This window comes from Cuculus canorus, chromosome 3 (genome assembly GCF_017976375.1).
Source record: "Cuculus canorus isolate bCucCan1 chromosome 3, bCucCan1.pri, whole genome shotgun sequence".
NCBI classification, from domain to species: domain Eukaryota; kingdom Metazoa; phylum Chordata; class Aves; order Cuculiformes; family Cuculidae; genus Cuculus; species Cuculus canorus.
Window position 1 is genome coordinate 66,767,387 of NC_071403.1, and position 12,452 is coordinate 66,779,838.

At 50.8% G+C, this 12,452-nt stretch overlaps 1 protein-coding gene across 2 annotated transcripts in view; it reads right to left on the reverse strand.

The window, feature by feature from the left end:
• Positions 1-330: 330 nt before the first annotated feature.
• Positions 331-12,452, reverse strand: part of SELENOI (selenoprotein I) — a 35,304-nt gene continuing 23,182 nt past the window's right edge. Inside the window, exons 6-10 of one of the 2 annotated variants that reach the window (XM_054062628.1) lie at positions 12,161-12,269; positions 10,544-10,592; positions 9,978-10,158; positions 8,611-8,793; positions 331-6,590 (exon numbers count right to left, since the gene is read on the reverse strand). In XM_054062628.1, the coding sequence (XP_053918603.1) occupies positions 6,474-6,590; positions 8,611-8,793; positions 9,978-10,158; positions 10,544-10,592; positions 12,161-12,269 (639 nt within the window). In that variant the 3' untranslated portion in view covers positions 331-6,473. The remainder of the gene's footprint in view (positions 6,591-8,610; positions 8,794-9,977; positions 10,159-10,543; positions 10,593-12,160; positions 12,270-12,452) is intronic. The other variant, XM_054062629.1, reaches the window with a different exon arrangement.

Here is a 12,452-nt window from a genome sequence, read left to right on the forward strand (position 1 = left end):
CAGGTAGGTCTGCAGTGAGGCAGAGCCCATCTCCACAGCAATGTCTCTGGCTGGACAAAGATCCATGCCCCACGTGGTCCTGTCCTCCCTATCCAGCTTCCTTCCCTGTGGCCTCACCAAGCACCACAACCCCGGCCTGGCGCAGTGGATGAGCAAAATTAATCGCTCCAGGAACCTTCCCACCCATGTCATGGCAAGCACAGTTGCTCCCAGGAAGGCTGCAGCTCCAGCCTGGGCTCCACTGCCCAAACCTGCACCCCTGCGCTGGGCTGCCTGCACAAAAAAAAAAAAAAAAACCCAAACAAATTTCATTAAAAGGCTTGGAAAAATTTATTCTTTACTGAGCTTTAATAGTTTTTTTTTTGTTTGGTTTCAACACAATAAATATTTCAGTAATAGCATTTAACATATGGGAACTCACACACACTGCAGTACCTCAACTCCCAGCGACAGGGCTCCAGGGAAGTGATTGGGGTCCCTGGACCACGGCAGTGCCGGGACCACTGCTCACGGCCAGGCTGATTCATCTGATCTCTAGTTAGGGGCCACCCTGCGCGGAGGCACTGAGCTTGCTTGGCTCCAGTGGGGAGCCTGGCAGAGCCCCCCAGGCTCCAGGGGAGCCCAGTTCCCACTGCAGAGGCACGGAGCTTGCTCAGCTCCTGTGGGAAGCGCAGCAGAGCCCTCCGAGCTCCAGGGGAACATGGTTCCCACCGCAGAGGCACAGAGCTTGCTCAGCTCCGGTGGGGAGCGTGGCAGAGCCCTCTAAGCCCCAGGGGAGCCCGGTTCCCACTGCAGAGGCACCAAGCTTGCCTGGCTCTGGGGAGGAGCCTGGCAGAGCACCCCATGACCCAGAGAAGCCCAGCTCCTGCTGAGTGTGGCTCCTCAGGAAGGCGCAACAGGGAAGGGACAGAACCAAACCACAACAGCAGCACAAGCACAGCTCCCCCTGCATCGTTCCACAGCCCCCACGGCACCGGGCACCAGGAGCTCGGTGATATAAGACTGATCTGCAGAATTCAGTTAAAGCCTCCCTACTTGTTTCCAGAAGGACAAGGCAGCATCAACAAATCCTTCCCCACTCTGTACAGCCACACAGGCACAGGTCTTGGAAAACGCTCCACAGGGTTGCAGAGACACTCCCTGCCCTGCAGGAATACCAGTAGGAGCCCAGGGGGCCGGGTCTGTTTGCAAAACCACTCGGAGGCAAGTGTTGAGTCTGAAATGCCCTGGCTCACCCCATCTCTGTGGGCTGGGTTTGACGCTGCTGCCTTCCTTTGCCTCTGTGTGCAGGGTTATAGCTGGAAGAGACAGTGTTTCAGCACTCTCTCAGAAGACCAGAAGGGTGGGGAGGCCCTGGCCCAGGTTGCCTAGAGAAATCATGGCTGCCCCATCCCTGGGATTGTTCAAGGCCAGGTTGGATGGGGCTTGGAGTAACTGGTTCCCATGGGAGGTGTCCCTGCCCATGGCAAGGGGGTGGAACTGGGTGGGCTTTGAGGTCTCTTCCAACCCAAACCATTCCATGATTCTATGGCCAAATCGAGGACTCCCACCCTCCTCTTCCAGAGAGGCTGGTACCCACACAACATGAACCACTACCAAAACCAGGCTCCACCTCAGCTGAAAGCTTGAGGGATGGGAGCAGGTCAGCCTGAAACACTGCCTGGTAGGAGTCAGGCAGAAGATTCTGGTTAGTGAGGTCTAGAACCTGAAGCACCAGCACCAGCTCCTCCCAAGCAGCCATCACCGATACCACTGGCTGAAATGAACAGTGGCCAATTTCACCAGGAGCCCCTGCTCTGGGGGCAGTGATGCCCTGCTTCCTCAGAGCCCAGTCTAGAGACCTCGCAAGCCAGGTTTGACCAAGGATGGGCCAAAGGGTCTTCTACAAATCAACAGAGATCTTTCCCAGAAACAAAGAGGTCAGCGTAGCATCTCATTCTCATGTCCCACCAAGAGCAGCCTCCGCGTCCTCTTGGCCGCTGCTTTGGCAGTGCAGCGAGGTAGAATAGGTGGGTAAAAGCAGGAGGCCTCAAGTTTGGAACCCCACACAAGGACCGCAGGTCCACGATAGAACAGCAAAGAGTAAAGGAATGTTTGGCTGACCCAGCTCTGTCTCCACCACTGGCCATGGCACCGCAGCATGCCTGACCCACTGCTCTCACAGATTTTGGGGTGGGGTGTGGAAGGGGGAACACTGTTGGGCTGAAGGGTCGAGGGACAACTGGAAACGAGACTCAGCTTCAGCAAGGTTCCTGCAGTTTTTGGAAGGATACAGAAAGCCCACGCAGAGTTTTGCCATCAAACTGACCAGAGCTCTGCTACACAGGCTGTGTTTGCACAAGAATAAACTGTTCCCCTGGATCTGTATATGCAAAAACAGAGATCTGAGCTAATTTCCCAACAGTGTTGCTTCTCTAAAGACTTTCCAGATCTACCACAAGAAGGCACTGACGCTGTCAGGGGAGAAGAATTGAGGGATTCTGCTGGAACTGATCTGACCAAGATCAAAACAGCTCTCAGACTAGGAACTGCAGGTCCTCATTGCACCCGGGAAGTGACATCAGGCCACCTCTATTTAAGGAGCTTAAATATACATTTCCAGAGCCTTAGAAGCTCACAATATGCTGCTCCCCCGGCTCAGGCAAAGCCACCTGTATCAGATGGGTGATGTTTGTGAGATGGGAGCCTGTTGGGAGTCCTTGCAGTGACCAGTCACAGAAGAGTTCATTGTGGCACAGACACAGTGGGCAATGAACGAGTCAGAACCACAGCGTGCAGGCGCTTGGTGTTTGTAGCCTCACACAGTAGTGTTTGTACTTGTAAAACATTGCTTTTAGTGCAAAGGCTGCTTTTACCCAAATCCCAGGAGATCCCAAAACTTGTGCATCACCCTCACCTTCTGAATCCCTGCACGAAGCTCCTGGATCTGCACAGAGGGAGGAGCTGTGATAGAAATCACAAGACTGAGATGAAAATGGCTGCAAGCGAGGCTGCCTCTGCACCTCTGCTATGTGGGTCCTGTGCTGCCGCACTGGTGTACCCCAAGCTCCCACCAAAACCCACTTCAGAGCAAAGGCTGACCAGCCACCGTGCAGCGAGCACCAGGAAGAGCTGGTCACCTCTTCCCACAGCACAAGGACCTGTCTGGAGTCAGAGGCCACAGACCAGCATCCCAGTGGGTCTTGCAGGACCGCACCCCTCCCTGGAGAGGATTTTTCCTGGTAATACTCTGTATCGAGACAAAAGGTGCAAAATCGATTTAAGAAAGAGTAAGACAGTCCTGTTATCAACTCAGGAGGGCCGTCAGTAATTAGGAAAAGATGATTAACACTATCCCTGGAAGAAGAGACAACACAGATCAGCTCTCTCAGACAGGAGGAGTTGAAAAGCGAGCGCACATCCTGCATGGTCCTGTCCCACTCCAGGACCACATACCATGGCAAGGAGAGAGTGAAGCCAAGGCAACCAGCCACTACAGGAACACAAGTACCCTCGGATGCTGCTAGCAAGGAAGGAATACATTTATTCTTAAGACTTAAACCCATTATTATTAATAAACAGTTTGTTTCTCAGGATCTCACACCCCACCATGGCAAGACGGTTTGGTGTTTCTGTTCATTTTCATTACCCCCCTGGATCTAGTAGCAGAAACGAACACCCCTGAGTTAGGAACAGAGTTCTATGTGTGCTGAGGTCAGGTCAGCTCTCTCCTGGCTCTGCCACAAGCTGGCTGGCACAGCAACAGGTGAGGCTGTTTGCCAGCGCTGATTTAAGGAGATATATTTCTAGCTTCATGGTGCAGTAAATTAAGGCACCAAAAATCTAGGACTCTCCAAAGACAAAGCCTGTGCAGATAGGAAGTGGTTCCAGTTTTTAAGAGACGTTTCTCCTACAGCACAAGTATTGGCAGAATTTGAGAGAGGAAGCCCCGCTTCCATGTTAACTTCCCAAAGGGGTTTTTCAGGGTACATTAAGTGCTGCAAAGCATGGCAGCTCACAGACAACAGACATGCAGTGCATTACGGAGACAAAGCAACATCCCAAGATTTAATATCAGACACCTCACAGCATTAGCCCTGGCCCAGTAATGCAAGTGGGAGGACACTGGAAAAGGCGAGCTCCAGACTGGGATCTCCAGCCCTCAAGCTGGAAGTCCGAGGGAGCAGCTCGGTTATTCCCCAGTCCTGCAAACACAATGCTAGGAATTAAATCATCCGACCTCCACTTTTTGCAGTGCTGCTAGCGCAATTTTGCTATCTGAACACAGCCCATAAACTTTGCATCCCGTTTTAAGACTTCCTGTAATTCTTGCGTGAGAGTGACTTAAACTTATCTCCCTTCATAATTATATCTCATTAAATAGCAAAGAGTCAAAAATTCAAGCGCAGTTCAATTCATTTGTACACTTAGGGTTTTGTTTCTGTACAATGTCAGGAAATTATATATAGAGGTAAGCTGTTTTATTAAATAAACTCTGAATTTGCCCCCTTTCTGGACGAGGCAGTCTTCCCAGAGACATCGCAACCGTATGGACACACAGACGTTCAGCCGGGCCCTCCATGATGTCAGCCTGGCTGAATGCGCCAGCTCGTTCTTCGCAGGGCGTACCATGACTGAGCAACCCTGAAAGCGTGAGCTCGCCTCAGGATTTCAAGTCTCAGTCTGCATGACAAAGATTCCAATTTACAAAAGAAAAAGCATTAAATAGTTAGGGTTGGAAGGTTTCCTAAAGCAGGAGTCTTCACCTGCAAAAGGAAAATGCTGTGACCGAGCTTCTGCAAGCCACGTTGCCCAATAATCAGTGTATAAGCAACCTTGTTCCCACGATAGATTACATATGCACAATCGGCTGTGCTTGTTCGCTTCCGGATGCAGCCTTTCCAGAGCCTGGGTTTAAGCTACACTCTTCATTCAAGCACAAGTCTTCATTAAATAAAGTGAAAAGAAAATCAGCATTCAGTCTTCACCACCCCACTCTAACTCAATGGCAAAAACAAGTTTAAATGAAAAACTAGATTGATGCAAACCTGTCGTTCACAAATGGACAGTAAACAAATGTATCCCTGGATGAGACGTGCAGCCGCCAGGGACAATAGTTTAGAAAATCGAGTGATATTTGGAAAGGACACACCACACACACATGCCTGTGAGCTTTCTGAAAGTGCACACACAACTGACACAACACTTATTTCCAGAAGGATGAGGCAGCATCACCAACTCCTTCCCCTGTGTGCCCAAGCAAACTGAACAGCCACACAGACACAGGCCTTGGAAGATGCTCTGAAGGGTGACAGTGAAGCTCCCTGTGCTGCACAAATTCTTCTCTTCCAAGGAACCCTGCTGCCAGCCCCGGGAAGGTCAGAGGTGCCACCAACTGGCACTCTGCACAGGCAGGAACAGGTTGGGATGTGCTGCTCCCTTGTTCCATCTCCCACCTTCCATCTCCATCCCCTGCTGCTTCATCTTTCTGCAATAGCCATACCTTAAGAAACCGTCTTAAGCTGCCCTGGAGTCCATACCCTGCTTCACCCAACCTTCTTCCCCTCCACGCACGCCCACCACACTTGGAGAAGTGGTGGATTTGTGGCCGTTGATGGTCCGGTGGGAAAGGTGATGGGCAAAGCTGTGCTGCTGTGGAAGAAGAGGCTGTGGCAGTGTGCAAGGACCCCACAGAGCCCACCTGCAACAGCAAGTTTGTTCCAGTAGGATGAGAGGGGAGTTAGGCCAGTGTAAGCCACTTTCTGCTGCCAATCAGAGCCCAAACGTCACTCCCAGGTGGAAAACTCCCAGGTGGATATACAGGAACACAGTCAAGATGTGGTCCTAGGTACCCACGGCTCAAACAGGAGAGGTGGAAGCCGCCTTCCCACTTTTACAGGAAAGCGAGCCCTGATTTCTAAGCCCCCACAAGTAGAAATTACAGAAGTTTTGTGAGTTGTTCTCTTTTTTCCTCTTAGAAAAATAAACATGCAAGTATTTACCCAAATCGGTGAGTGCAGGACAGAACGTGGAACAACTGTCACCACCTGCTCCCCAAGTAGCAGCCCAAGCCAAGGGCTGTCCAGAAGGATTAGGGACAGATAGGAACACCTCCAACCACCAGGATGTTCCCCTGACCTTGCAGAAATCAGCTGTTACACTGGGTTTGGTGTCAGGTGAAGATGTTTTGCTCAGAAAAAGCCATCTGCGTCCCTAACCGGCTTCACCCGAGCGAGAGCTGGAGTTGGAGGTTTCACTGGGAACATTCAGCTGGTCTAATATACAGTAACAGTGACCTGAAAGGCGACCCTCCTCCTCCAGTGTCACCCAAAACTCAAAGCATGAGTGCATCAAACAGCAGTGGAGGCTGCCCCGTACCAGTTCTGCCCTGGCTGCACCGGATACCGTGCGTACTTTGCCCTGATGTCCGTCCAGAGGAAAGGTTTAGATCTGTGGTGATGGTTGAAGTATTTACAGGTATTTGCAGCAGTTATTTACAGTACTTCTGCAGACTGCAAGCCGATTTTCTCTTCCTCCACTCCTAGTCAATCTGGTGTGGGCTTTTTTAATGAGAAGGGCCGTATGTTGAAGTGCCTGCTCAGCTGGCTCACCTGTGGACACAGCAGACAACAGGACTGGGTTAGTGAGGCTCAGAGGGAGGAGGAGGAAATAGGGCAGAGCACCAGACCTGTGCAGCTGACAAAGCAGGTGCCACGTCCATGCACCTGCTTTCCCCACTACTGCCCACCCTAGATGCTCCCCAGACCTGGGCCACAGTCTCTGGCTTGGGCTGCAGGGCCAGCCAGGCTGCCCTGTTCCAGAGCCGAGCCAAGCCCTAGCCCTGCAAGCTGCAGCCTCGCTCCCTTCCCATATCTTCCCAAGCAGCCTGGCGTGTGTGGGAGCAGACACCTTCATTTCTGCCCTCCTGAGGGGTCAGAAACACCTGCCCTGAGCTCAGGCGTGCAGGATTTCACCCTGCGGTTCTGCTCCCTCTCTGCTCTTCCCAGCAATATTTCTATTATTTTGCTTAAGTTAATTTGTTTTTCTCAGACAATTATATGAAAAATTGCTCCTTGGATCCATTTGCAATTCCAGGTGGGATCGGGTACTTTGCACAGACCATGAAGACACACACAGGAGGGGTACAGAGAGGAGGGGAACCTGCCACCAGGGTTTGGATAATGTGGCTCCTTTGGAAGCAGCTTTCACCACCTCTTTTGAGGATGTGGGAAAACCACAGAGGACTGAGAGCTGGATGAGGAAACAAGTTTTCAGGCACAGTTCAAAGACTTGCAGACAGGATAAAACAGATGGTGTGGCACCAGCATCTGGTGACCACAACTTAACAGTTGCTGCAGAACCAAGAGCAAGGAGCGCTGCACCGCACCAGAGGCCAAGCTGGGCACAGAGGCAGGGCAGAAGGTTTATTCCTAATCATTACTTCCCAGTTCAGAGCAGTTTGGGATTATGTCCCAGCCTTAAAAGGCTCTTCAGCTCCAAGTTTCTTTTATCCTGCACAGCTGGCCCCTTGGGAAGCTGGAGGGGGGGAGTGAGAGGAACACAAACTCAGGGAAGCAGAGCCCTGAGCAGCTCACTGCAGGGGATGGGCGAGGAGGATTACACCATCCCATCAGTCCCCATCTCTGGCTGTGATTCCAAGACCAATTTTATTTAAGCTGCTAAGCTATTCAAATCCTTCTTGCACAGAAGCCTCATTACACTAATTGGAGAGGCAAGACAACCTGGCTGGCACTTCTTTGCTGTAATTACAGCTCAAACTTGACTCTGGAGGCTCTGCATTAGAGCTGGGGTTCCCAGGGGACAGGACTTCCCCAAGGAGGGTCTACAAATGTGGCAGAAGCCAGCTCTGCAGGGAATACCAGGGCCCTTGCCCTAGTTCCTCAGCAGCTTCCTGGGGCATTTCTAACAGGACTTGGTCTCCTCAGAGTTTGTTTTCTCTCTTAATGAAAATTCAGGGAGTCAGGCAGAGCTGGCTCAGAGCCAGGGAAGCAAATTGCCCCCTGTATCTCTTCACAGCCCTTGCAGCAGCGAAGAAGGCAAACCAGCTGCCGTGAAGCCATGTTCTCCAAGCAAGGATGTCCCCTCTCCATTCTGGCTCTCCCAGTGACTCCAGGGCATGGGAGTGAGGTCACAGACTGAAGTTGCCAGTCACAGTAACACCCACAGGAGTTTAACTCCCAGTTAAGCACTCCTGCTTTATGTGCAGACACCACATCCGCCGTTGCAAATATCTGTTGGATCCGCCCTTCCCACCGCCATGGGTGCGGATCACCCATGCTGGCTTACATCCCAGCTTCCCCCTATGCTGCAGCCACAGCCACGAGGAGTTAAACACAGCAGCATGGATGCAAGTACTTGTTTCAAACTCATCTCCAGTACGACAGCCTCCATCACATTGTGTGAAGTTCCCTTCAAACCCATGCGACAGTCACACATGCCGCTCCCCAGAAAGCCAGTTCAGGGTTCAAATGGTCACAGCATGACAGAGAGCCATTCTCACTGACATTTCCATTTTCAAGCGCAGTATTCTCTGTGGCAAAGAGCAGCAGCAGCACCCAAGCCAAGCCTATAGTCAGAGCAGGGCAACCAGACCCAGCCGAGTTCACCTACCACCACCACTCCGTAGTGGATGTGCGCCAGGGTGAGGAAGGTGGTTAACATGTAGAGGAGAAGCGTTTCACTGTTTGGCACGAACCCGAACATCACCACGAAAAGCACCACCGCTATGGGGAGCAGCATCCAGTTCAGAGGCTGGCAGCGTGTGCTGCTCATCTGACAGACGATCAGTTGGCACTGCGAGAGGAGAAAGCTGTCAGAGTTCGCACCCAGCATCAACTCTGCAAGCCCAAGCTGCCCACAGCACAGAGAAGGTGGTCACACAGATACCAGTCGTCTGTGCTGACAACAACCACCATGCAGTTTCCTTGAGTTTCTAACTCAGGATCATTCTTTGCATTAGAATTCCTGTGGGGCACACAGGGCAAAGACTCATGGGGCAGGAAGGGAAGGAATTGTCTCCCTGTATTTGGTGCTGGTGAGGCTGCACCTCGAAACCTGGGTTTAGTTCTGGGACCCTCACTCCACGACAGACTTTGAGGGGCTGGAACACATCCAGAGAAAGAGAACAGAGCTAGGGAAGGGTCTGGAGGCCAGGGGTTCTGGGAGTGACTGAGGGCCCTGGGGCTGTTTAGTGTAAAGAGGAAGCCAAGGGGTGTCTTCATTGCTCTGCAGCTCCTGGAAAGGAGGTTGGAGCCAGGTGGGGGTCGGGCTCTACTCCCAAGTAACAAGGGATGGGAAGAGAGGAAAGTGCCTCAAGTTGTGCCAGGGGAGGTTTAGACTGGATATTAGGAATAACTTCTTTACTGACAGAGTGGTGAAACCCTGGCAGAAGCCGCCTAGGGCAATGGTGGAGTCCTCATCCCCGGAGGGGTTCAAAAGCCATGCGGATACAGTGTTCAGGGAAGGGATCAGTGGTGGAGTTGGCAGTGTGAGGTTTATGGTAGGACTTGATGAGCTTAAAGGTCTTCTCTAGTCTAAATGATTCTGTGAAACAGGCCTCAAGGGCATCTTTGAAAGAAGGAGTTCCTTTGAGCTGACCTAGGCTACCAGCGTTCTCTGCAGATCAGCAGACAATCCTGCCACACAGCCCCAGCTGCTGCCCCCGGGGCACGGTTGCGCAGAGCTGCTCAATGAGGAGCACAAGTGCATTTGCTGGAGTTTCAAGCAAGCACAGATGCTGCAACGTGCAGCCAAATCAGATTTTGACAATTTTTTTTGTAGCACAAAATTCGCAGACCCCAAACCTTGTCTTCTATCCTGTTCTTTCAATCACAGCAAACCAGAAAAGCTGTTAAGTTGCATCTTTGCGTCTCCCTCCTCATATCTGAGCTGGTCTTTGAATTCTTGCCTCCCAAGCGTCCTGGCAGGCTTTGCACTTCCCAGGGAATAAACTGGAGCATAAAGCAAAGGGCACTTACAGAAATATTAGCAAAGGCTGTTCCAACCATGAAATAGAAGAGCCTGGGATGGACCTCCAGGATATCTGTTGGGGACACGAAGATCCATGTGGTGCAGAGCAGGAAGAGCAACACTGGGGATACCAGTGGCAGCATGATTTCATACGCAGAGTGGTGCTTTAAGGTTTTGTTCTTATAGGCCCTGAAATGCAAGCAAAGAAATGAAAATACATGGAACCACAGCTGAGAAACACCCAGACCCTCCCTTCAGCAGAGGGCTGCAAAACCCAACTGGCCACTCTGCCACGCAAACCTGCTGGTACTAGGGATAACCACAGACAGGTTCTCTGGGTTGTGACTAACAAGACAAGCGCAGAAAAGCTGAGGGTCTTTCTACCAGGGCCTGCTGAGCAGGCTGCCAGCCCATCCCTCCCAGTGCATCACACAAACTGGGACCTTCCGTTGTGCCAGATCCATTCTGCTGCACTGAAAACAGAGCTTATGAAGGAAATCAAGCTCTGTGAGGCTTTGGGTCTCTTGCAGAAGCACTAGTGCAAGGGGGGAGACTTGAGGACAGAGAAACTCACTTGTAGAAGTTGTAGAGGCTCATTGGCAGCGTCACAGTGACTGCGCAAGCTAGAAAAGAAAGAGCTGTGTTACTGTCCCATGATAGGGAGACCATCACGTGCAGCCCATGAAAGGACAGGGGCTTCTGTTCTGGTTTCAGTGGCCAGCAACAAAAATAGCTCCGAGGTGCACCGAAAATAGCTCGGCACGTTTAAAAGTAGGTGCAAAGACATTTCCATATTAAGAAGCCACATTAATGAGCAGAGTGTTCTGCTTTAAACAGTTACAAAGTTTAATTACAATATTGTCTTTAATGACATGAACCCTACAGGTGACATGGCTGTGCACAAGAGTTTTCATTTTCACAATAAAGCCAGTTTGCTGTTTCTCCCACTGCAAACAAGCAGTTTCAGTTCTCATTGTGCAAAAAAGCTCTTGTCATTTCACTTGACAAATGATAAAAAGGGCCCAAATAACACAGAAAAAAAATAGATCTCAATAGGGAACATCATTCACCGCGCTCAAACCTGTCAGTCTATCACAACTCCTTCCATGTTTACATAGCACCAGGCATTTTAATGGAGCTGTAAATATTCACACTTTTAATAACCCAGCTCCTACACAAATGCACAAATCCAGCCAATGCGCTGTTTTTCACACAGGAAAAGGGCATTGATTATTCATATATTAAGTCACACAGCTGCCAAAGGCAAGCTCAGAATATCCACTTGAGTAAGGAAAGGGCAAGCATTTGATTTAACATAACAATTCAAGACATCTTGCTTTTAAATTAAGTTGTTACAATTAACTTACATGCAGACTAAGAAAAATTAAACTGAGAGCTTCTGACTAAGCTGAACTTCACTAGGCAAGGAGAGCTCTGTCTTGCTGAGCTTCACCTGCAGTTCTCCCTGCTTCGCAGCAGCCAGTTCTGACCATGGGAGAGTGAGTCTCGACTTTTATCTCATTTTAGTTTTTAATTTCATTTTTAGACAGTGGATGGAGAGCAGGATCCCCAAACAGCACAGTGCTTTCCCCCAGCTCTGTGTCCGTGAGCTCCCTGCTGCAGCAGCTCCAGGCTCCTGTGCAGCATTTGGGCTCTGGGTCCAGACACCCACAGGTCCCGGGCACGAGAGAGACTCCTGTTCAACATTCTGGGGCTGGTGCTCGGCTCCAGCCGCCCGCCAGCACCCTGACGCACCTGGACACTGTGCACCAGCCCCAACCCTTGGCTGCTCCAGTCTGCCTGCTGTGCTGCTCCAGGCCAAGAATCACTTTGTCTCTCCACACAAACCCTTGGCAGCACTAGGGCTGATCCCCCAAGTAGCAGCGGGCACTCATACCCTCAGGATTGGGACAAATGTAGCCGAGGCACGAGTACAGTGCTCCACTTCCTTGCTCTTTTGGTCACCACAGACTGAGGCAGAGCCGTGTTAACCTCTCCAAACTAACTATTAAGAAGAAAACAATACTTTGAAACCCTGGGAAAGTGCAGGCTGCAAGAACACCCTCACCTTAATAACAGCCCACAGGAGCTTTCATTACAGCAAACAGAACAGTGTTATCATATAATTAAGACATTGGGTTTCATTACAAGGCGTTGTTTAAAAGACAGGCTTCAACATGGAGTTTCTTACCAATAATCATTGCAGTGAATAGGTCTCTATATAAGAAATTAAACAGGAAAGGTGCATACCAGGCCTCTACTCCCACAATGGCTGTCACTATGTAGACAATTGAAATCGTCTGGAAGAAAGCAGAGGAGAAGCAGGAATGAGACACTGGAGAGATGAGTCTGGCAGTGCCTGACCCAGCAGCACCCAATCTGGCAGCTTGACGCATGTGCCAGGCACCTTCAGGGAAGGTACTCTCTAAGCTATACCACATCCAGTTCTCCTCACCAGCAGGAAGGGGACAAACAATACACAA